Below are 26,824 nucleotides of genomic sequence, written 5' to 3' on the forward strand. Positions count from 1 at the left end.
TTATGTTCAAAGATCAATGCACAACAACAGGTGCCACAACCGCAATGACTGTTCATTCACAACAATAGTTTTATCCAATACAGAAATAAAAATATATAATAAACTGGGTACCCAATAAAAATAAAATGTGCGTGCACTCAATGATCTTAGTTCAGTTCTACCACGATGTACCAGTCAATTGTCCCTCTATAGCAGGGATGGGGCAACTCCAGTCCTCGGGGGTCAGAGTGGTGTCACACATTTTTCCCCATCCCTAGCAAACACAGCTGATTAAACTAATTGCGTTCTAAACTGAAGATCACGATTAGTTGATTATTGGGTCAGGTGTGTTGGCTGGGGGCTGGGGCAAAGGTTTGGCGCCAATCAGGCCACCGAGGACTGGGTTGGCCATCCCTGCTCTATAAGATGGGGCGGCGATGATGATTGTGGATGCTGTAGATCAGGGGTATTCAGTCTTACCCTCTCCAGTACGAGTCTGCTGGTTTTGTTCTTACCTGATCATTAATTGGATCTACCTGGTGTGACACGTCTAAATCTGTCTCTGATTAGAGGGAAACAATAAAAACAAGCAAGTGGAACTGGCTTCGGGGTCTAGAGTTTGAGTTTGAAGATGATGAGCCTCTGTAGATGGCGAAGTAGTGTTGTAGAAGATGGCGAGGTGGCTCTGGTGCTGTCGAATCAAAGGGGAGTACAAAAACCAGTTTGCACAGAATAGATGTTCCAGACTCTAGGGGTTGCCAACAAACTCCCCAATCCATAGAATTATTGTAAATAATTTAGGGACTGTCTTGTTTTGTGAAAACGTTGTCTAAAATTGCATGGGTTACATATACAGTAAGTGTGATGTCATGTGACATCATGGAACTTTGAGAAAAAACACTTTATATCGGGTTGTCTCTTGACATTCGAGAAGGTCTATTCATGAGGCTAGCAAGCATCTCACTGTCTGTGAATCCAGGCGGTTGACGTCAACACCCCCTCATCGAATATTCAAAAAAGTATTCAAGCGAGATGTATCCACCATCCAAAGAGAGAATATATGGCGCCCCTTAGAGGTCATGGTGGAGAGAAAAAAACTGCCAGGCAAATCACGTTTCCCTCTGGGTTTTTTTATCCATTACATATTTTTTTTTTATATATTGCCTCTGATTTTTTTTTATTAGTTCCTTTTTTTTTTTTATAAGCTACTCCTGACTCCCTTGTATTTGTGTAGCCTATATCTAGGCCCTAAAACATGCATTATTATGTAGGCTACCATGACGGTCCCCACTTGGCCCGAAAACATTACAGCCTAAATGTAATTCTATTGTGTTAATTACATGCTTCAAATGGTGATGACCACTGACCATTCCAATCGCTTCTATTTCAAGTTTCAGTGTTTTCATATGCCTCCGAATCATAAGACGGCAAATAATAGGTACCGGGCATGTAAAACCCCTCAACTAGGCTAAGTAATTTAAATCGCCTGAAAAGCGAGGAACCTCACTACTTGCAGTCATAACCGAACGTTCATTCCCACTTGGACAACATGAACAGTTGTCTATTTTGCGCTTGCCTCTTTCATTCCCGCGACCCAGTATTTTACTCCCTAGTGCATAAAGTTAGGGCGTTATACGTCCAGTAAAACATGGTGCAGCCACGCGCCTGCATGTGTTTGTTGTTAACAACTGTGCATAACTCATCCGAGGCAGAAACGTATGGAAGCCCATTCCCGCCACCCAAAAAAAACAAACATGTATACTGTCTCAAAATGTCAAGATATTAACTCCCAAATTTCGAGATAGTATAAGAACATATGATATTTTTTCTTCATTTGTAGCGTTGTGTGGCGATTCCTATTTCCAGATATCAGCACAGCAGGTCGCTGACAAACGTGTGGTGAGGTACGGCGCATATGCCCCCAACACTTTTGATTCGGTTTGATAAAAAATATTAACCGAAAAACATTGAAAATAGGGACTGAAGTACTGCTGTTAAGACTGATTTGCTTCATGATGTGTCAACTCGTGCACAATTAGTCTGTGTTTCAGTCTGATCAACTGTAGCCTGCTGATAACAACCACAGCTGCAGGTAGCCTAGAGAAGCCCATAGGCTCTGATCCCCTCTGGCCAGGGGAAACAGAAGCGGTAACGTCCCGTATTTATAAGCTTAAGCTATGTATTTATAGCCTAAAATAGGCCTATTTATTTGTGTTGAGAAAATATGTTATCAAGTTTGGTTTATATTCCAACTCAGGTGGCTAGGCTAGCTAGACCTTATTGATACAAAATTATTGACAGAAATTAATCCAATCAACACAAGTGATGACATACTGTGTGAGTAACTTTTTAATTACCGATGCAAAGGCCTACATGATGCAACCCTGCTTAAAGCAAACTCAGCCCTGTTGTCCAATCTCAATGTCTTTTTTTTAACCATATGACCTGATTAGAAACAATCTGGTCCCATCATAGCCCATATAAAACCGTTTTACAGCTGATTTATTACTACTCTCCCAACGGGTCAGTTTTACCTGGTTAGGTTAGCCCAGTGGTTCTCAAACCTCTCCTCGGGGACCCCCCAGATGTTTCACAATTTTTGTTTTAGCACTGAGCTACTTCCAACTGATTCACCTAATCAAGCGCTTGATAATTAATTGACAAGTTAAATTAGATGCGCTAGCTCTGGGATAATCCAAATACATGAACCGGCAGGTTTGAGAACCTCTGGTTTTAGCCAACCAGATAAGGAAAAACTCTGTTGTGCATAATTTCCAAGAGGCTTCGGCGTTAACAGGTGCAATGATACGCTCTCATCGCTACGCTAGGCAGGTGAACATCTTGTGCGACACTTAGCCAACAAGGCACAGGTAGATGGTTTTAAAGCGGCTCTGGCTCTATGTTCATAACTAAAACTGACAGCTATTTGCTTTGTTCCAATGACAATACGTTTTACCTGGAAATTAGCTAATTTGCAAGACTAGGAAGCTAATCAACTCCCTTCAGAATATAATTATATATCAGCTAAGGTCATGATGAAGCAGAGCCAGACGGAATTCCTGCCTAGGGATGAGAATGCATCATTGCACCATATTTGCACCTTGAGTGGTTTCTGCACGCCCGTTATTATTACTTGCCCTTATGATTCGTAGGCATATGAAAACACTGACACGAAATAAGCTATTGGTGGTCAATGATCATCACCATTTAAAGCATGTCATTAACTAAATATAATTAAATGAAGGCTGCAATATGTTATCAGCCAAGTGGGACCATCACGGTAGCCTACATAAGGAGTAGGGGAACCGAACAAAACATCTAGGGGAATTTATTTTTAAAAATGAGGGAACAGATCAAATAAGAGAAATTAAACAGCCGGAACAAATTTTTAAAAAATGAGAAACAGATAAAAAAGCAGAGATATGGATAAAAAAGCAGATAAGAAGAAAGAAAAAAAAGAAGGTGGAACGGGATTACCCGGCTGTTTTTCTCTCCACCAAGACCCCTAAGGGTCTCCGTAGGTTTAGGCTGGAGCTTGACAGTCTGCCGTTCCGCTCTGTGGACAACGAATCCCATTGTTAGGCGGGATACAAGCATCTCGTCATGATATCAGTATCTCTGGTACCGTATTTCAAAGAACAGCGCGCATTCCTTTTCATTTAGCCACACCATTTGCGCTCTGACGCCAACCAATAACAACCTTTCTCTCCAGTGTAAACGGAAGGAAGCAATGACCAAGAACAATTTCCACGTTAGCGTTTTTATCGTTGTTACTTTGACGTTTATTAACACCAAAGTGAATTCCAAATATGTCTGAATTTAGCTGCACAGCATCACATATTTACCCCATGTAGTCTTTAACTCGCGTTGGAGACGGGACTTGGTTGATTGACGTTATCTAGTAACGCTAGCTAGCTGCTAGCTGTAACTTAACAATGGCTAACTGCTCTATGGTTTTCACACTCAAATAGCCTCCATCATCGGAGGTACTAGCGAAGTCAGCCGTGGCAGAAATCAGTAAACTCGTAGACGACGACTATACAGTGTTTCGTTTGAATAACTCAAAGCCACAGAAAACAGAGCATTAAGGAGGAAACTACAGCTACTCGCGAACTGAAGGTAGCACGGGACCGCGCGGAGAGGACAATGCGAGAGCAATACAGAGGAATGGCAAGAGGTACATTTTGCAGAAGGCCAAGCTGCAGGGTCTCTCGTCCCGTTTCGCATGCATTTACAAGTGTTACATATAATTGGGTCTTGCTCCGTTTTTGATAGTATGCCATACTTCCCCTGATTACTTAGCTATCTTGCACATTTGTTGTATTTTTACTTTTTATTTTACCAGGCAGGCCAATTAAGAACAAATCATTATTGCATAAAGACCACATCATATTCTAGCCAGATTCTTGATTTACTGATTTTTCCTATTATCATACTTTATAATAATGTGATGCATGGAACATAATCAGCAATAAATAGTATATCAACAAGTTATGAGAAGTGTTTACCTTACATTCTTGCCAATTGTAGACTGTAAATAGTGTACAATATAGCACTGAGCATTGACAGTACATCATTTAACCACCCCTTTCCCCCAATCACTCTCTTAGGTGAAGGACATCTCACTGGAGGCCAGAGGAGCGTTGTAAAGCCAGCGGGACACAACGCGTGGAGAGATGACCAACCCATAGCTATAGATGAGGGAATGGAACCTCAACCCAGCATGTTATCGTGATAGAGGTTAGTGTCATGGTGTAACATAAAAAATTACAGTATATCAAATGTGGCCTGTTAATTTCAGAAATGCTCCCCTCAGCTATTCACTGGCTTACATCAATATTTATCTGCCATAGGGGAGTTTGTGAGACTTCCCTACGACATTGTTATCCAATTCCACCATTGTACCGATATTAACCTCCTCTATTATTGTGTCAGTCTTGTAGATGCAGAGGCTGCAGGTCCTGGGGTCAAGCAGGAGAGGACTGAAGGAGAGGAGGACCCCACGGCGCAGCAGAGACATCCAGACTGGAGAGCGCCTGGAGTGGCGCCCCCTGTCAGCCACAAGGGGCGTCACCACCACCACCACTGCGCCCCAGGCCAGGTCCGATGCAGCATCCCGGTCAGTGGGAATGCCAAATGCCGCCCTCAAGTCAGAAACGGACACGTCACTTTAACTGACCCGGCTCTACACACAGGTCTGACCACAGATCAGACCCAGAGAGACTGGGCTGAGGAGACTGGGCTGTCCCTCCTGCTCCCTAGCTCAGATAACTTAGCGGTATTTCATCATAGCCAGAGCGCGGTTCATTCCCGTGGAGGTGGTGGCGTGTTAACACTGGTGTTGATGATCCATCTTGTTCTTACGCTACAGAGATGGACCCTGGCATACCCTTAGGTTTAGACACACAGACTGATCTGTCTAAGGGCAACTGGAACCGGTACAGTAGTAGTGTATACTCTGAAGGGTGCCTAGATGAGAAGGGGAGTTTATAGTGATAGATGAGGTGACTGTGAAAGTGAGGCGATCGCTCCTCCCACATGGAATGCAGATAGTACACCTGGGAGACAGACACTCACAGGGCAGAGATTTCTTAGATTACAGGGAAAGCTTAGAGACTAATCTAAATGTCACAACCAATTACTCCTCTACACCACGTTCAAGGATTGTGACCCAGTGTTTCACGTCGATGGGGCTTTCCGATTCACACGGCAGCGTCCATTTCGATCCCAGGTATTGAACTCAAACAACAGGGATAGACCCCAGGCTCGGGGAGGAGGAGCCACATCAGGCAATAGCCAAAAAAGCGGTTCTTCTGCATGTTCTGTAACAAAGGCTTCAGGTGCCTCCAGAAGGTGGAGATCCACCAGAGGGTCCACACAGGGAGAATCCCTTCAGTTGTACCCAGTGTGAGAAGAGGTTCTCCCGCCAGGACCACCTGAAGAGGCACCAGATGGTCCACACAGGGGAGAAAGCCCTTCCCAGCTGCCCCCCAGTGTGAGGAAGAGGATTTCTCCCGCCAGGACCAGCTGAAGATGCCTACCTGGGTCCACCCGGGAGAGAGGCGTTTGCCTGTACTCACGGGGAAGAGGTTCTCAGAGAGGAGCTACCTCCGAATACACCAACAGAAAAGCACACCGGCCCATGTATAGTGACATGTAATCAGGATGAAAGTATGGCGGGGTCCTGGCCAAAAAAATATATAGTGGGATATGCTGTACCGGTAAAACATGGGCCTATCACAGTAATTAAAACAGAATTTAAAAAAACTGTGGCTATTACAGCTTTATTTTTCATTAGGCAACCGAATATCCAAAGGCATAAAAAAAATTGGCGAATGGACTTGAAAATGAGTGGTTTAACTTATTCTCCTAAAATGCAATGTGGTTAGATGAGAACAGACATTTTTTCCAAGGCAGAGAAGAATTGCTGAAACAAGCGCGCGTGGACAGCCAGTGGATGTATAAATTCGGACTATTGAAAGTCCCCAAAATGTAATTACACTTTGATGGTGTTTTTGTGTAACCGATGTCTCTTTCCATTCACCATTGTTTGGAGGCTGGAAATACAGTGCCTTCAGAAATGATTCATACCCCTCTGACCTATTCCACATTTTGTTGATGTTTACAGCCTGAATTCAAAATTGATTAAATATATTTTTTTCTCTCACCCATCTAAACATGTTTTTAGAAATATTAGCACATTTTTTTGAAAATGAAATACAGATATCTAATTTTTACACACTACCAGTCAAAAGTTTGGACACACCTACTACATTCAAGGGTTTTTCTTATTTTTACTATTTCATACATTGTAGAATAATAGTGAAGACATCAAAACTAGTCGTATAGCTCAGTTGGTAAACATGGCGTATTTGCAATGCCGGGGTTGTGGGTTAGATTTCCCACCGGGGGACCAGTATGTAAAAAAATATGTATGCTCACTCACCTAACTGTAAGTCGCTCTGGATAAGGCGTCTGCAAAATACTAAAATGTAAAACTATGAAATAACATACAGTGAGGGGAAAAAGTATTTGATCCCCTGCTGATTTCGTGCGTTTGCCCACTGGCAGAAATTATCAGTCTATAATTTTAATGGTAGGTTTATTTGAACAGTGAGAGACAGAATATACAACCAAAAAATACAGAAAAACACATGTCAAAAATGTTATAAATTGATTTGCATTTTTAATGAGGGAAATAAGTATTTGACCCCCTCTCAATCAGAAAGATGTCTGGCTCCCAGGTGTCTTTTATACAGGTGGGCTGAGATTAGGGGCACACTCTTAAGAGTGCTCTATTCTCAGCTTACCTATATAAAAACACCTGTCCAAAAAGCAATCAATCAATCAGATTCCAAACTCTCCACCATGGCCAAGACCAAAAGCTCTCCAAGGATGTGGGGTCAAGATTGTGGACCTACACAAGGCTGGAATGGGCTAGAAGACCATGCGCCAAGCAGCTTGGTGAGAAGGTGACAACAGTTAGTGCGATTATTCGCCCAAATGGAAGAAACACAAAAGAACTGTCAATCTCCCCCTCCAGCTTGGGGCTCCATGCAAAGATCTCACCTCGTGGAGGTGCACATGATCATGAGAACGGTGAAATCAGCCCAGAGCTACACGGGGAGGATCTTGTCAATGATCTCAAGGCAGCTGGGACCATAGTCCCCAAGAAAACAATTGGTAACACACTACGCCGTGAAGGACTGAAATTCTGCAGACGCCTGCAAAGGTCCCCCTGCTAAGAAAGCACATATACATGCCCTTCTGAAGTTTGCCAATGAACATCTGAATGATTCAGAGGAGAGCGGGGGTGAAAGTGTTGTGGTCAGATGAGACCAAAATGAGCTCTTTGGCATCAACTCAACTTCGCCGTGTTTGGAGGAAGAGGAAGTGCACTGCCTATGACCCCAAGCACACCATCCCCACCGTCAAACATGGAGGGGAAACAGTATGTCTTTGGGGGTGTTTTTTCTGCTGGGGACCAGGACAACTTCACCGCATCAAAGGGGCGATGGGCGTGGCCATGTACCATCAAATCTTGGGTGAGAACCTCCTTCCCTCCAGGGCATTGAAAAGGTTGTGGATAGTATTCCAGCATGACAATGGCCCAAAACACACGGCCAACAACCAAGGAGTGGCTCAAAAGAAGCACATTAAAGGTCCCGGAGTCGCCCTAGCCAGTCTCCAGACCTTAATCCCATAGAAAATCTGTGGAGGGGGCTGAAGGTTCGAGTTGCCCAAGCGTCAGCCTCAAAACCTTACATGACTTGAGAAGATCTGCAAAGAGGAGTGGGAAAATCCCTTCTGAGATGTGTGCAAACCTGGTGGCCAACTACAAGAACGCACTGACCTCTGTGATTGCCAACAAGGGTTTTGCCACCAAGTACTAAGTCATGTTTTTGCAAGGGTCAAATACTTATTTCCCCTCATTAAAATGCAAATCAATTTATAACATTTTTTGACATGCGTTTTTTCTGGATTTTTGTTGTTATTCTGTCTCTCACTGTTCAAATAAACCTTATTTCTTTGTCAGTGGGCAAGCGTCCAAAATCAGCAGGGGATCAAATACTTTTTCCCTCGCTGTATATGGAATCATGTAGTAACCAAAAAGTGTTAAACAAATCAAAATATATTTTCTATTTGAGATTCTTAAAATAGCCACCCTTTGCCTTGATGACAACTTTGCACTCACTCTTGGCATTCTCTCAACCAGCTTCATGAGGTAGTCACCTGGAATGCATTTCAATTACCAGGTGTGCCTTCTTAAATTAATTTGTGGAATTTCTTTCCTTAAATCCGTTTGAGCCAATCAGTTGTGTTATGACAAGGTATACAGAAAATAGCCCACTATTTGGTAAAAGACCAAGCCCATATTATGGCAAGAAAGCTCAAATAAGCAAAGAGAAAATACAGTCCATTATTACTTTAAGACACGAAGGTCAGTCAATACGGACAATTTCAAGAACTTTGAAAGTTTCTTCAAGTGCAGTCGCTAAAAACCATCAAGCGCTATGATGAAACAGGCTCTCATGAGGACTGGCACAGGAAAGGAAGACCCAGAGGATAAGTTCATTACCAGCATCAGAAATTGCAGCCCAAATAAATGCTTAAAAAGTTCAAGTCACAGACACATCTCAACATCAACTGTTCAGAGGGGACTGTGTAAATCAGGCCTTCATGGTCGAATTGCGGCAAAGAAACCACTACTAAAGGACACCAATAAGAAGAAGAGACCTGCTTGGGCCAAGAAACACCGAGCAATGGACATTAGACACGGTTGGAAATGTGTCCTTTGGTCTGGAGTCCAAGGTGGAGATTTTGGTTCCAACACGCCGTGTCTTTGTGAGAGTGTGTGGGTGAATGCGGTGTGGGTGAACGGATGATCTCCAGCATATGTAGTTCCCACCGTGAAGCATGGAGGAGGTTTTATGGTGTAGGGGTGCTTTGCTGGTGACACTGTCTGTTGATTTATTTAGAATTCAAGGCACACTTAACCAGCATGGCTACCACAGCATTATGCAGTGATACGCCATCCCATCTGGTTTGGGATTAATTCGGACGACAGAGATGAAGGAAAAGCAGCCAGCTAGTGCTCAGCATATGTGGGAACTCCTTCAAGACTGTTGGAAAAAGCATTCAGGTGAAGCTGTTTGAGAGAATGCCAGAGTGTACAAAAGCTGTCATCGAGGCAAGGGTGGCTATTTGAAGAATCTCAAATATAAAATATATTTTGATTTGTTTAACACTTTTTTTTAGTTACTACATGATTCCATATGTGTTATTTCATAGTTTAGGTCTTCATTATTATTCTACAATGTAGAAAATAGTAAAAATAAAGAAAAACCCTGGAATGAGTAGGTGTGTCCAAACTTTTGAGAAAGGTTTCATGTATTCACAATTCTGAGTTAAGCCATGTTAGAATCACTTTTGGCAGTGATTACAGCTAGCAGGTCTTTCTGGGTAAGTTTCAAGAGCATTGCACACCTGGTTTGTACAATATTTTCACATTATTGGTACTCAGTAATGTGTTGTATTGGATTTGCCCCAAACATAACACTTCATATTCAGGGAAAAAAAGTTAATTGCTTTACCACATTCTTGCAGTATTACTTTAGTGCCTTGTTGCAAACAGGATGCATGTTTTGGAGATATCGTTATTCTGTAGAGTCTTCCTTATTTTCACTCTGTCAATTAGGTTAGTATTGTGGAGTAACTACAATTTTCTTGAGCCATCCTCAGTTTCTCCTACCTGTGTAGTGACTCTGTAACTGTTTAAAGTCACCACTGGCCTCATGGTGAAATCCTAAAGCGGTTTCCTTCCTCTCCGGCAACTAAGTTGGGAAGGACGCCTGTATCTTTGTTGTGACTGGGTGTATTGATACACCATCAAGTGTAATTAATAACTTCACCATGCTCAAAGGGATGATTAATGTCTGCTTTAAAAAGTATATATATTGAAATACCTATCGTACCCTTCTTTGCGAGGCATTGGAAAACCTCCTGGTCTTTGTGGTTGAATCTGTGTTTGAAATTCACTGTTTGACTGCATGTGTAGGGTACAAAAATCATGTTAAACACTATTATTGCTGAACTTATTTAGACTTGCCATATCAAAGGGTTGAATACTTAATGACTCAAGACATTTCAGCTTTTCAATTTTTATTAATTAGTAAAATATTCTAAAAACATAATTTCACTTTGATATTATAGAGGTATTAATGTGTAGGCCAGTGACAAAAATAATCTAAATATAATGCATTTTAAATTCAGGTTGTAACACAACAAAGGGGAGTGTGAATACTTTCTGAAATGTAAAAAAAATAAAACATTGATTTGTTTAGTATGCTGTACCACAAAATGGAATATAAATCACAAGAAAATATATGTTGTAGTGGCAACTGCAAGAGAAGTATTTAGGTATACAATATTTGACTTCAGAAGAGTTACAGGATGTGTTAGGTGGTGGTGTCTCGTCGTCCCAGCCATTTGGCATAAGGTCAAAAGTAGTGGAATGGGGTAGTGGGGTTTTAATGAGTGTAGGAGTTAGTTGGAAGGAATTGTTTTTTTTTGGTATATATTTATTTTTGGTTTGTTTATTTTAATTTATTTGTATCACAAAGTATAATGGAGTTATATTATAGTCAGTTGGGGAAGTAATGCAACATATTGGATGCCAACCGCCGGTAAACTCCAAAAGAAGAAGAAGTAGTAAACGGAAGTAAACAGTAGTCAAGAACAAGTTTGCGTTTTTATTGTTATTGTTTATACGTGTATTAACACCATGGAACTCAAATATGACTCATTTAACTGCAAAACATCACATACTTATCCCATGTAGTCTTTAATTCGCTTTGGAGACAGGACTTGACTGATAAATGCTATCTAGCTAACAATGGCTAACTGTATGGTTTTCACACTCAAATAGCCTCCATTATGGAGGTGCTGGCGAATGCAACCGTGGCAGAGATCTGTAAAATCGTGGACGACGACTATGCAGTGTTTCGTTTGGAAATAACTCAAAGCCAGAAAGAAAAACAGGGCATTGAGGAGGAAACTACAACTACTAGAAATGAAGGTGTCACGGGAGCGCACAGAAGGACAATGCGAGCGCGTCCTCGCAGTCCCAAGTGTCAAGATCCTCGACCGATATAGAGCAACGGCAAAAGGAAATTTGCATTTTGCAGGATAGTCCTGGCAGTATGTGGAAATTATGTTCACTTTTTCATAAAAGCATGACACAAGGGTGATTTCGTAAATTAACACTGGCTATCTACTCCGATGTCAGAGCACGTCTCGGAGTGTGCCAGAAAAGCGCAGCATAACTGATGATTTTACGAACGCATAACAACCCGTTAAATATGACCGGGTGGGTCAAAAACGTTATAAATTGTTGCCAGCACAGTGTCACCAACGCTCTAGATAACATGAACACAGCCTAACCAGCTCTACTAAAGGCGAGTAAAATGGTCAGTGAGGTGTTTCTCATGTGTCTGAAAGTAGCTAGCCAACTTTAGCCAGTTAGCTTGGACTGCGGTTGTGAGGTCAGAACGCTCGAATGAACCCAACGCCCAGAGCGCACCTGGCACTCCAGAGGGAATTTCATGAACACATCCTTTGTACACTAGTACAGTTTGGGGGGCCCTGAACACATAAGGAGGCATTGGTAAAAACACATCCTGGCGGCTTTTGCCATTCCGCCATAATGAAATAATGTGGTGTGTGTATATTCAGAATCAAACATGATATAACAGAAAAGGTGATGTATACCACCCCTATGTTTTGATGGTCAACACCACAAGGATGAACACACAACCTCATTTTGCTATTCCACCATAACTGGACAATGTATTTTCCGTAATATCTGCTACACCAAACATGATAACACAGAAAATGGGACATTACACCTTACATGGCCAAAAGTTTGTGGACACCTCTTCAAATTAGTCATTTGGCTATTTTAGCCACACGCATTCTGCTGACAGGTGTATACAATCTATAACACAGCCATGCAATCTCCATAAGTAAACATTGGAGTAGAATGGCCCATACTACAGAGCACAATCATAGATGCCACCATTCCAACGAGTCAGTCTGCTCACTCTCTGCCCTTCTAGAGCTGCCCCAGTCAACTGGGTGCTGTTATTGTGAAGTGGAAACGCTCAGGAGCAACAATGGCTCAGCCACAAAGTGGTAGGCCACAAGCCACAAATTGGGACTGCTGCAGCGCATAGCACGTAAAAATCGTCTGTCCTTGCTTGCAACACTTCACTACCGAGTTCCAAACTGCCTGGGAAGCAATCGCGCACAACAACTGCTCTGGCTGGAGCTTCTATGAAAGGTTTCCATGGCCAAGCAGCCGCACACTCAAGCCTAAGATCACCATGCGCAATGCCAAAAGCGTCGGCTGGAGTGGTGTAAGCTTCGCCACCATTGGACTCTGGAGCGGCTTCTCGAAGTGATGAATCATGCTTCACATCTGGCAGTCTGACTGACACAAATCTTGGGTTTGGCAGATGCCAGGAGCAACGATTCTACCTGCCCCAAATGCATAGTGCCAACTGTACATTTTGGTGGAGGAGGAATAATGGTCTGGGGCTGTTTTTCATGGTTTGGGCTAGGCCCTTAGTTTCAGTGAAGGGAAATCTTAACGCTACCCAGCATAGTGGACATTCTAGATGATTCTGTGCTTTCAACTTTGTGGCAACAGTTTGGGGAAGGCCCATTCCTGTTTCAGCATGACAACCGTGCACAAAGCGAAGCTCATACAGAAATGCAGTTTGTCGAGATTGGTGTGGAAGAACTGATTGGCCTGCACAGAGCCCTGACCTCAACCCCATTTGGAAACTTTTGGGATGAATTGGAATGCCGACTGTGAGCCAGCAGAACGGCGTTATCATCAGTGCCCCACCTCACCAATGCTCTTGTGGCTGAATGGAAGCAAATCACCTGCAGCAATGTTCCATCTAGTGGAAAGCCTTCCCAGAAGAGTGGAGGCTGTTATAGCAGTGGCGGGGGACGAGCAGTGTCCACAATTTCTTTTGGCCATGTGTATGTTTTGATGGTCAGAAGTACATCATGAACAGTTCAGGATAATTATATGTAATGGTGGACTGTCATGTGAAGAAATACAATTAAACCCGCCATTTCCTCAACATACACCCATATATAATATGTATTTCTGTTGATTTAAAAAAACAGAACCGAGAAACATAATACTTGGAAAGTGAATCCCAGTTTAGAGCAATGCAGAACCATTTTTGTGCAGTTCACTAGAGTTAGCCAATATTGGACTAAAGGACGCAAATGTTATCCTTATAGTCCAAGGACCTTATGTTCTGTTTAAAGGCAAATTACTAGGCGAAGGGACAGGGATGTATGTCTGGTCCCCCACTCCATAGACTTCAAGAAGGCTTCATAGACTTCAAGAAGGCTTTGTATAGATCTCAAGAAGGCTTTGGTAAATGTATGCAATGGTGTCACTCTGGAAGATTGGAGAGATTATATGTGGTACAGTATACTTATCAAGATTGTACATACAAACTTGGACATTTGGACTACTTCAAGGTTCGTTTCACCCCAAATTAGTACCTTGCGCGTCCCTTTTGATATTTTAAGAAAGAAATTGTTCACCAATATTACACATTTAAAAGCCGTATATTATAATATAGTTTCTCTTTAATTATAGACCACATTGTGAGAAATATGTAACAAATTAAAATCGTTCAACCTGAATAAAGACTTCCTAATGTGCTAAAATTCAGCATTTTGACAGTGATCTTTGTGACTTCTAGGAAGATTTTAACCCACTTAACTCCAACATTTCTCCCAAGTTTTCATCACTCATTTGCAAAGAACCCTAGTTGTTGTTTTTTTGGCCAGTCTTTTCTGAATATTTGTATTTATTTCCCAATGTAGATTAGGGGTTCATCAATCACATCAAAGTAATGTCCCTCATTTCCAAAGGTCAACCACCAATGTAGGTGAACTGAATCGTTTTAATATAGTGAAACTATTCCTTTAAAAAACAAAAATTCTAAAGAAACATTGAACATCTAATAAACTAACTAAAGTGTAAAAGCTGAGTGGTTCTACTCTCTTCCTTTATGGCCATTTTCTGGTGTTTTGTGTTGAAAAACTGAGCAGGTTTAGCATAATGACGTAACCTTGTTACCCATATAGACAGGCTAGAATTCTTTTAACAATTATTATTTTTGTTGTGAAGCTCACATTCAATTGCTCCTTCCTGTTGCAATACATAAGCACATAACATGGTTAATAGTTGATATTTTTACAATATATCACATTAGGTCTATTAATAAAGCAGAAAAAATATTAATTTTTAACAAAAACATACAGTATAACATTAGATCAATTAAATTACCAACAAAGTAATTATATTTAATTTTTTTTGTAATACTACAGTAATATAAAAAGTATTTATGTTGTGTGCACAGGGAGGGGCAATTGAATGAGCTTCACAACAAAATAATAATTGTTAAAAATTCTAGCCTGTCTATGGGTAACAAGGTTCATCTCCCCTGTCACAAGGGGATGTTATGGCTGATTTAGAATGAAATCGTTTCAACCCTTTTACTTTATTTGGCATTTAATAGGCAATTACTCTATACACTACTCAAATTTGGTGGCACACCCTCAATTATGGGAATACACAGAGTTTTAAACCCAGAGTTACAAGTAAACACAGGAACACCTCGTAAAGCAGACTGACAGACCAAGACAGGGGTTTGGTGTGTCAATGGGAGAAGTGGGAACGCTTTCTTTCCTTAGTTATTACTTTTCTGCAACCTGAAGGCACGACTCAGATTCCAATGGAAACTGAAGTAGCTGAACATGTCATTAAAAACAACCTGTTCTTAGTTTTTGTCAAAAACAATTTATATCGAAGGAGTGCTCTTTGATTTGACGGTCTGCACGCGGCACATTCCGGATACACTGCTAGACCCGATTATGTGTGTTTCTAAGATGAGTTTAGCTAGCTAACCACATCATACAAATCCAGAGTGTATTGAGTGGACCGTCTTCTCCCAGCTGGAAGATCTCTAGCAGTGTTTTCCATAAGCACATGGAGTAGCCAGCCAAATAGAAAAAGTAGCCAGCCAGTGAAGTAAATAGCCCAAATTATCTTAAATTAATTAAAGGTTACATTTAAAATCAAACAAATTGTGTGATGGGCAGTTTTTCAAATGACAAAATGGGTCTCTAAAATAAACAGAACAGATGCTCAATTAAGTTCTAGCTCGTCAGTAGCTTACGAATCGCATCGTTAAGAGAACCGTTCATATGGCTCCCTAATTTGAATACTGGTAGGCTTTTTGGCGATTATTTGCTGATAAATTATGAAAACGTTCAATGAAGAATCCTCCTCACTACAGGAGCAATCGGAGAGAGAGCCTCACTCTGGTCCAAAATATGCTAAAAGTAAACAGATTGAATTGTTTAACATCACTGTCTGGCAAGTCCTGATGGACTTCATATCGACAATACGAACGAGATCTTTAGTTTACTTGGCCATATGCGATACCATGGACATAACTACGTTGTATGAGTTATGAATGGCAAGGATATGAGATTGACTTTATTCAGTCAGTTCGACGCCTTTTATGAACTAATCAAGCTTGCCCTGCGTCAATTAAAGCACAGTAAATACCCCCTATGCGCCACCACTCCGCGGCTGCAAATGGAACACGCGAAATAAAATAAATGTGCCAGAAAACAATAGGCTAAGTGGATTGACTCATCGTTACCACATATTGGATTCGACTACGTCAATGTAATAGATCATATTTGATAAGATATTTGAGTGACCGCTCTAACAATGGAAATACATGTCCTCAATGATGGAAGGCAAGCGAGGTCAGGTGGGACCATTCTAGCCAATGAGAGGGCAGATACGTGTAATAGCCAATGAGAGGGCAGATACAGGCATAATCAAGTTGTTTTTCCTCAAAGTTGCCGGAATGCCATGTGCATCCACTTATATCAGTACATTTGTAACAGCCTAAACATTACGAAACTTCTATTCGATCAAATAAGCCTAATGTAACTCGACACTCTCATAGACCTACATTCAAAAAAGTGCTCATCTCACGCGGACAGATTTAGGAAGGAGAAAATCCTCTCGCTTCGGCTCTTGCTCTCTGACTGCAACAACAGCGCACACTCAGGTACCGGAAGGCGGGACAGACAGTCATTGCTTACTTTGTGACTGACAGGGGCCTGTCCTATCAATAGAAAACTAGAAGATGCATATCATTTATTCTAGCGGGAGAGAGCTCGACGACTTTTTCTGACTAGCGAATTGAAAGGTAGCCTAGTTAATTTAAGTGAAACAAGTAGCCGGCTGAAAATGAGTAATCGGCTGGATAGCCGAAAGCCGGCGCTAGTGGAAAAAAACTGCTCTAGACCAGTGTTTCCCAACCCTGGTCCTCCAGTACCCCCAACAGTACACATGTTTGTTGTAGCCCTGGACAAACACGCCTCATTCAGCTCATTGAGGGCTTGATCATTAGTTGACAAGTTGAATCAGGTGCGCTTGTCCAGGGTTACAATACAAATGCATACAGTTGGGGGTACTGGAGGATCAGTGTTGGGAAACACTGCTCTAGACAACAACCTCTCATTGTGCATTTGTCCAACTCGTCCTATTTGGAAGTCTGAGCAGAACAGCCTCAACAAATGTCCACCTATAATACGACAGCAATGTCAAATATGTTCTGTTGTATGGTTTGGAATGTTCCCTTGTTGTCAAGAAACACTTGAGAAGGATGTAGTCTCTCTGCAGTGGTTGTCTTGAATCTGCTGCATCTTCTGGCTGAATAAAATACACAACAGTACGTTATACAAGTAGGACCGGTTGCCAAAATGTCACACATCAAGAGACGATGACTTGGCCATATTCTCAGAATGCTCAGTTTTGACTCATTATGGATTTATGTCCCAATGAGGATAATGTGGCTTGAGTAAGTAAGCCTATTAGAATGAGATCTTTGTCGGCCCATGTGGACAACTATCTGGCTAGAGTGTCTCGTACACTCTGATCTACTATGAGCCTGTTGGTCATCCATGCCATGAATCTTGCCTAAATGAACAACTGTATAATGGTCAAATACTCTACCATACTCGCTTGTCATAATTGACAACTGGTCTGGACTAGATGGTCACATGCATGCCAACCTTCATCCCAGTACAGCTAAAGGAGGTTCCTTCCATATTGTCTGCAGCAGACAACTGTTTGGCTCTGTATGCCACAGAAATAATATTAAATTGTGTATGTTGTCAGAATCTGCGATTTCAGTAGATTTCTTCCCATGGCTTACCACCATTATATAATAAACTGAACTACATTTATTTATGATGTACTGGGTATCATTGTAGTCCTTGATCATCAAAAAATAGGTGTAGACATCACCCTTTCTGTGTTATCATGTTTGGTTCAGACGATATGACAAAATACATTATTTGGTTATGGCGGAATTAAAAAAACGGCCATTTTTGGGATTGCTCCATATCTGAACATATTCAGGGCCCCAAAGTGTACCAAGTTTCATGCTTTTATGAAAAAGTGAACATATCAGCTAAAGTTTGGCACATAGACTGGACTAGAAGGCCGAGGCTGTGGGGCCTATAGCACCGTTCTCCTCTGCGCATGTGTAACTTTAGATGTGTTAACGATATGGTTAACCAGAATTGGGTCTTGGTCAGTTTTTGGATATTATGCAATAATTCCCTTTATTACTTAGCTATCTTGCGCGAACACACTATCATATTCTAACCAGATTCTTGATTTACTGCATTTCCTATGATTTAGTCAATGAAAACAATGTGATACATGAAACATAATACAATCAATAAATAGTATCAAGAAGTTAGAAGAAGTGTTACCTTACATCCTTGCCAATTCTAGACAGTGTCAATAGTGTATAATATAGTGTTGAGCATTTACAGTAGCTAACCTAACCACCTCTTTTCCTCAAATCACTCTCTCAGGTGAAGGACATCTCACTGGAGGCCACAGGAGCTTTGTGAAGACAGCGGGACACAATACATGGAGAGATGACCAACCAATCACTGTTGATGAGGGGACTGGAACCTCAACCCAGCACGTTATCGTGATCGATGTTAGTGGAATAGTATTACATCAGAATTACAGTACATAAAATGTGGCCAGTTTATTTCAGAAAGGCTCCCATCAGCTATTCATGTACATCCTTATTTATCTGCCATAGAGGAGCTTGTGAGACTTTCCTAAGAGATTGTTATCCAATTCAACTCATGTACCAGTAATAACCTCCTCACTTCTTGTGTCAGTCTGCAGATGCAGAGGTTGTAGGTCCTGGGGTCAAACAGGAGAGGTCTGAAGGAGAGGAGGACCCACAGCACAGCAGAGAAATCCAGACTGGAGAGGCTGGAGCGCCCCTGAAGCCACGGAGGACCTCACTGCCACCGCGCCCCAGCCCAGGACCACACACAGCATCATGGAGGTCAGTGGAACGCCGAACGCCGTCCTCAAGTCCGAGACAGACAACGAGACTGTAACTGTAACACACAGCCTCTTACACACAGGATCTGACCACAGATCAGACCCAGAGAGACTGGAGCTGGGTAGACTGGGCTGTCCTCCTGCTCCCGGCTCAGAGTATTTACCGGTATTTCACAAGAGCCAAAGGACTGTTCATTCCCGTGGGGATGGCTATGGTGACACGTTAGACACTGGCAGTGATGATCCGTCTTGTTCTTACACTACAGAGATGAACCCTGGCAACATGCCCTTGGGTTTAGAGACACAGACTGATCTGTCTAGAGGGGACTGGAACCAGTACAGTAGTAGTGTATACTCTGAAGGGTGCCTAGATAAGAAAGGGGAGGGTCTGGTCGTAGATGAGGTGACTGTGAAAGTGGAGCGTGACACTCCTCTGACATGGAATGCAGACGAGACTCACTTAGGAGAAGGACACTCACAGAGCAACACCAGTGACTTCTTAGACTACAGGGAAAACCTGGAGACAAATCTAAATGTTGCTACCCACTTCTCTTTACATGCATTCAGGGATCACGACCCAGTGTCCACGTCAATGGGGCCTTCCGATTCAAACGGCCGCATCCTTTTCGATCAGAAGTTGAACTCAGACGACACGGCTAGAGCCCAGGCTCAGGGAGGGGGAGCCACATCAGGCAATAGTAAAGAGAAACGGTTCCTCTGCATGTTCTGTAACAAAGGCTTCAGCTGCTCACAGAATGTGGAGATCCACCAGAGGGTCCACACAGGGGTGAAACCCTTCAGCTGTACCCAGTGTCACATGTGCTTCACCCAGGCTGGCACTCTGAAGAGGCACCAGAGGGTCCACACAGGGGAGAAACCCTTCAGCTGTACCCAGTGTCACATGCGCTTCACCCAGGCTGGTCACCTGAAGAGGCACCAGAGGGTCCACACGGGAGAGAAGCCGTTCGCCTGTACGCATTGCAGGAAGAGGTTCTCAGAGAGGAGATGCCTCCGGATACACCAGCAGAAAAACCATTCCAATGTATAACATAGAACGTAACCATTCCACTCGATAGCCTCTTACGTTTAGATGAAACCCTGCATTAAGGATCGACTCAGTGAGATGACGTAGATGCAAAAAGTAAACAGCAGCAGTGGGTCAATTTCCACAACAACTAAGTGTTGAAGTGCAAGGCCCAGACATTGTAGGATATACAGTGCATTCGGAAAGTATTCAGACCCCTTGACTTTTTCCACATTGTTACGTTATAGCCTTATTCTAAAATTGATTAAATTGTTTTTTTCCCCTCAATCTACACACAATATCCCATTATGACGAAACAAAAACATGTTTGTTTTAATTTTTGCAAATATATTAAAAACAAACTGACATTTTTACATTTACATAAGTATTCAGACCCTTTACTCAGTACTTTGTTGAAGCACCTTTGGCAGCGATTACAGCTTCGAGTCTTCTTGGGTATGACGCTACAAGCTTGGGACACCTGTATTTGGAGAGTTTCTCCCGTTCTTTTCTGCAGATCCTCTCAAGCTCTGTCACGTTTGATGGGGAGCGTCACTGCACAGATATTTTCACGTCTCTTCAGAGATGTTCGATCGGGTTGAAGTCCGGGCTCTGGCTGGGCCACTCAAGAATATTCAGAGACTTGTCCCGAAGCCACTCCTGCGTTGTCTTGGCTGTGTGCTTAGGGTCGTTCTCCTGTTGGAAGGTGAACCTTCGCCCCAGTCTGAGGTCCTGAGCAGATTTTCATCAAGGATCTCTCCGTACTTTGCTCTGTTCGTCTTTCTCTCGATCTTGACTAGTCTCCCAGACCCTGCCGCTGAAAAACATCCCCACAGCATGATGCTGCCACCACCATGCTTCACCGTAGGGATGGTGTCAGGTTTCCTCCAGACGTGATGCTTGGCATTCAAGCCAAAGCATTCACTCTTGGATTCATCAGACCAGAGAATCTTGTTTCTCATGGTCTGAGAGTCCTTTAGGTGCCTTTTGGCAAACTCCATGCGGGCTGTCATGTGCCTTTTTACTGAGGAGTGGCTTCCATCTGGCCACTCTACCATAAAGGCCTGATTGGTGAAGTGCTGCAGAGATGGTTGTCCTTCTGGAAGGTTCTCTGGAGCTCTGTCAGAGTGAACATCGGGTTCTTGGTCACCTCCCTGACCAAGGCCCTTCTCCCCCGATTGCTCAGCTCTATGAAGACTTTTGATGGTTCCAAACTTCTTCCATTGAAGAATGATGGAGTCCACTGTGTTCTTCGGGACCTTCAATGCTGCAGAAATGTTTTGGTACCCTTCCCCAGATCTGTGCCTCGACACAGTCCTGTCTCGGAGCTGTACGGACAATTCCTTCGACCTCATGACTTGGTTTTTGCTCTGACATTTACTGTCAACTGTGGGACCTTATATAGACAGATGTGTGCCTTTCCAAATCATGTCCAATCAATTGAATTTACCACAGGTGGACTCCAATCAAGTTGCAGAAACATCTCAAGGATGATCAATGGAAACAGGATGCACCTGAGCGCAATCAAGTCTCATAGCAAAGGGTCTGAATACTTATATAAATAAGGTATCTGTTTATTATTTTGCTAACATTTCTAAAAACCTGTTTTCACTTTGTCATTATGGGGTATTGTGTGTAGATTGAGGGGGAAAAAAACAATTTAATCCATTTTAGAATAAGGCTGTACAACTTCAAGGGGTCTGAATACTTTCCGAATGCACTGTATAAGCCTAAAAATTATATTACATATAGTGTTTGTACTGTGTAGGCCACTGTTTACCAACTCCAGTCCTCAAGTCCCTCAACAGTACACCTTTTCGTTGTAGCCCCGGACAAGCACACCTCATTCAACTCAATGTCAGTGGGCTTGTGTAGCCATTGATGATTAGTTGCCAAGTTGAATCAGGTGTGCTTGTCCGGGGCTACAATAACAATGTGTACTGTTGGTGGCACTGGAGGACTGGAGTTGGGAAACACTGTTGTAGGATATATGATGTTGACAAATGCCTATTTCATTACTTCCATTCAACTACTTAAATGTTTTTCCCCAAGACACTTTTAATGACAATGAATGCCGTTTATCAACTTCATGCAGATTTGTAGTTGAGACATGTGTATGTGTGGTTTTCATATGGTGTATTTAAAACTTGTTTATGTTCAATAAACACAAAATGGGACATTTCATTCTAAGACTTTCATTGAGACTCTCTTTAGTCTACATCACATCTGATCTCACCCTGTTCTGCATACACCCAACAGCGCTTTATAACCAATATACACTTACTAAATATACCTACATACCCACACACTAACAAACACCTACTGTACATGTCACAATAGTTTAGTCAGGTTTGTCTGATGACTTTTTACTTATCATAGCTGACTTATTTTACCCACAACATCATATTTATGTCCACCATGATGGGTTTAACAACAATGAAGTCATTCTGTAACTCCAGTATAGGATTCAAATGTAGTGGGGATGGGTAAACACTCCATGTTGAAAGTGTGTTTATCTGTGTGTACGTACCTGAGGGAGTGAATGTCTGTGTAATCTGCATCACCTGTCTCTTCCAGGAAAAGGAGGGTCCAGAGGTGCTGCTGGTGAAGGAGGAGGGGTGTGAGGAGGGTCTGGAGAACCCTGAGGGGACCATGGTCATGGAGGACAACCAGACTACACCTCCTCCTGAACCCACAGAGGAACCAGCTGAGCAGCACAGGACCACACGCAGTCTCACTGAGGTGAGCCCACTGTGAACTACTGTCTGAATGGTATTAGGTCAGGGCCTGTTTCCACAAAGCCTCTCAGAGCAGGAGTGCTGATCTAAGATCATTTTTGCCTTTTATATCATAATGAGTAAGATTATATGGAAATATCCTAGATCAGCACTCCTACGGGCCCAAGTCTTGATTAATTTTGTCTTTAGTGTGGGGCCATGTCTTTGAATTATCAAACAATTAAAGAGGGTTAAGTAATCAAATCAACTAATATGTTTGCATAGTACTCATAGCGATCCCTAATTCTTTATCCAACATCCTCTCACTCTGTATCTCTTACAGTCAGTAGACATGGAGGATGGGAAGCCTGATCTGCTGCTGGTCAAAGAGGAGACAATAGAAGATGGACCAGAGAGCATTGACTTGCTGAGTGGACTAAAGATGGGGGAGCAAGGTAAGGGAGAAATACATATAGCCTACATACAGTAATAGATCTTCAATAGGAATAGTGATGCATCTGGCTATAGTTTATTTCATTCATAAAATGAAATCAATAGAAAAACCCACATTGTAATGTATGAACTTGACCAGGTAATTCACTCAAAGAAAACTCAATATGTAATTTTCTCTGACATGTTTGTAAAGTCTATTATGTAACCTCTTCTTGCAGGTGGTTGGCTGGTGGCTAACAGAGGAGACTGGGCAGCCATCTTGGATTCCCAGACCCAGACGGGTTTAGCCAAGGGCCCAGGGGACAACATCACCGAGCAGGCCAGGACCAGAGGCGACACAGTGGAGGTCAGTGGATGGAACAGCGTCCTCAACTCTGGGCTGGGGAACAACACTGTTAACCAGAAACAGATAGTCAAACACAAAACAACACCCAAATTTAGTCTCCATGACAACAGACTGGTTGTCGTGTTCGTATTCGGCTGGAGAGAACAGACAGACTCGGCTAGCGATGCTCCGTCCTGCTCCTATAGTTGTGATTCAGAGAGACTGATGGGGCCTCAGGTTAACCCCCTAACAGGTGCTGCCTTCAGCCTGCCTTCTATAGGATCTATCAACTGGAACATGGACCCTGCGACAACACAGACACTCCCTGGCCTTCGTCCTCCTCACACTCTCCTAATGTTAAACCAGACCTCAGACAATGCCAGTGCCTCAACACTAAATGGCTACACAAGCCCACTGACAAATTACAGTAGTAGTTACGCTTTCAGTAGATCCGGTGGCAAAGAGCAGCGCTTCCCATGTTCATTCTGTGGGAAAGCATTCAGTTTCCCTAAACAGGTGGAGATTCTCCACAGGGTCCACATAGGGGAGAAACCGTTCGGCTGCCACCTGTGACAGGCCAGTTTCTCCCACTCGTTCCACCTGAAGATGCACCTGAAGGTTCACACGGGAGAGAGGCCGTTTGTCTGTATGCACTGCAGGAAGAGGTTCTCAGAGAGGAGCTACCTCAGGATACACCAGTAGAAAATGCACACGGCCCATGTATAGAGACATGTAGTATTAGCTAGTTTTTTTGTTTAGTTCATTCTGTTGTTTTAGATGAAACTGGATGAGGTGAACTGAGGAAAGAATGAGTATGATGAGGCAGAGTAGATGATATGGTGATGATTGGTGTCTTAAAATGCGTCACTGATGAAGTGTCATGTTTACGTAATGTTGAACCTTTTCCAAAGTATTCTAAAATAAATTTGATCAAAACGAGGGTACCAGATTTACAGAAAAGGTAAAGTGTTACCATGGTGACAAGTTATTCTTGTCACATCCTTTTGTGCAATAAATGTGATTGTAATGCCATTTTGTTGAAATTAAATATTACGAAATTGATTGACTTGGTTATTTTTGTATCATTCCAATGGCAAAATGTGTTGTTAGGTATTTGAATCAGTGTTAGAGATGGGCTTGACTGTGATTAACATTTTATAATATTATGTAATCTTTCTGTGTAAAGTGTTTCTTATATAAACCTTTATGCTTTTCTGTACAATCTCTTGTTTGCAGTCTGCAGTCAATGATGACCTTCTGATATCCGGTGTTACTGGTGGGAGAGACTGGACCTCTGAGGTGGCTGGTCACAAACCCTGGCCCCGGATCAGAACCATCGATCAGGAGCCGTCGCTCTTCCTTCCTGAATCAGAACCAGGACCAAACCGCGAGGGACAGACACTCCACCACCACACAGAACATAACCTGTGGACAGGTGGACTGAACAACCTCAGTCCTGGTGGTCATCAGAGAGACAGAGGCAGCAGTCAGGGATCCAGTCTGCAGCCCAGACCCTTCTCTTCACAGTCTCAGTGCAGGGATGAGGCAGGGCCTGGGGCTGATAGCGATAGACCCTCCTGTTCCTATGATACAAACACCACAGTATCCATGATGCACACAGCAGGTCACCCTGGGCTTCAGCCTTCACAGAGAGTGGTGGGAGACCCCCCTGATGGTCGTCTATCAGGAAGTCTGTCTTCTCCTTCAGGATCTCGTCTAATGCCTGGTGACTGGGTTCATAGAAGGCCTGGACCTGGGTCTAGCCTTCCTCAGTTACCTCATGGTTACCCCACAAATACAGACAGGGTCAGGATGGGCGTTCACCACAAGCGCTACCTAGCCTCTAACACAGTACAGAATCCCAACAACAACCAAACAATGGCTAGAGGTCAAGGAGGGAGCTCAGAGACTAACCACCTGAGGGTGGTGGCTCCTGCTTCTACCTCCTCTGGTGTCATTGGGTCACAATGTGGGAGGCCGAGCGTTACGACGGACGTAGACAAGCCATATGCCTGCCCCACATGTGGGAAGCGCTTTGCTAAGACTAAATATATGAAGCAGCACCAGACCGTTCACACCAAGGAGAGGCCCTTCAAGTGCAAACTATGTTACAAGAGCTTCTCCTTCCTGAGTTACCTCATCAGACATAGGAGTGTCCACAACAGAGAGAAATCGTAGCTATTCTTTAGTTGAAATAGTATAGTTATCATGTGAAGTGTACTGGGGTTGGAGTTTTTGGGGGATTACTAGGTTCCTTAGTTGAGCATCTGGGTATGCTCACATGATATAGCCTTGTTGTTTGGTGTGTTGGCATAGCCAAAACACTGACATTGAAGTGTAACACTTTCACCTCTGAATTTGTTTTTTCTTATGTTCTATTCATAACAAATGTGTTTTTATAACACCTTTACCACCTGATTATGCCAAATTATGTGTTATTTGTTAATTTATGTATAAAAAATAGCTTATCAAATATTTTAATAAATGAGAAATCATGTTGTCCTTTTGATATGTTGACATTTGGGGGCACATCCCAAGGATCCCGGATAGCAAGGACCCCAGAGGGCAAGGACAGAGCTTGAAAGGGTTTCCACTAGGTTCCACAGGTAAAGTAAAAATAATTGCTATATTGTACAAATTCATGAAAACAAAAATGAGCTTTTTGCTAATTGAAGTTTAGGGTTAGGCATAAGGTTAGCATTGGGGTTAAGATACATTGTAGAAATAGGGGTTTAGCCATAATTATAACTGTGGCTGTGGACAACTAGTGACGACCGCTTGAAAGATACTGATCATGAATAGATTTGATGTGTAGTGTGGGGATTGGGATGGGTGGAAGAAGTAGGGCCTAAACATGTGGAAAGTGTCTGCAGAAGGGAACATTCGAGATGTCCATGTTGTGGAAGAGATCATCTCATGTGTTGTAAAAGTGAGGAGCATGTGAAGTGTTGCAATTATGGGATCATGAAGCCACGTCTTTAGAATTAAGCATTAAGGACCGAGGAGGTGTGGTATATGGGCAATATACCACGTCTAAGGGCTGTTCTTATGGTTACCAACATAATTAGAGCAGTAAAAATACATGTTTTGTCATACCCGTGGTACACCACAGCTGATATACCATGGCTGTCAGCCAATCAGCATTCAGGGCTGGAACCACCCAGTTTATAATGGCCAATGAGGGTGAAAGAGGATGAGGTGGCTAAAGTCAAGGCCAACTAGAGCATTTCATATGCAGCGGCTATAAAAAAGGGTTGAGGGATCTAATGGTCCTGAAGAGCCCATGGTGGTGGATAAGCCTTCTCTGCAGGCGGCAGGGGTTG

The 26,824-nt window shown here is 42.7% G+C and overlaps 1 protein-coding gene across 3 annotated transcripts in view; it reads left to right on the forward strand.

Moving 5' to 3' along the window:
• Positions 1-26,007, forward strand: part of LOC121535724 (ichor-like) — a 193,406-nt gene extending 167,399 nt beyond the window's left edge. For 2 of the 3 annotated variants that reach the window (XM_045215479.1, XM_045215481.1), the window contains one exon: positions 24,738-26,007. In XM_045215479.1, coding sequence (XP_045071414.1) covers positions 24,738-25,679 — 942 coding nt within the window. In that variant the 3' untranslated portion in view covers positions 25,680-26,007. Of the gene's footprint in view, positions 1-23,154; positions 23,179-23,394; positions 23,523-24,737 lie in introns of those variants that run through there. The other variant, XM_045215480.1, reaches the window with a different exon arrangement.
• Positions 26,008-26,824: the final 817 nt, after the last annotated feature.

Source organism: Coregonus clupeaformis, unplaced genomic scaffold, assembly GCF_020615455.1.
Source record: "Coregonus clupeaformis isolate EN_2021a unplaced genomic scaffold, ASM2061545v1 scaf0456, whole genome shotgun sequence".
NCBI classification, from domain to species: Eukaryota; Metazoa; Chordata; class Actinopteri; order Salmoniformes; family Salmonidae; genus Coregonus; species Coregonus clupeaformis.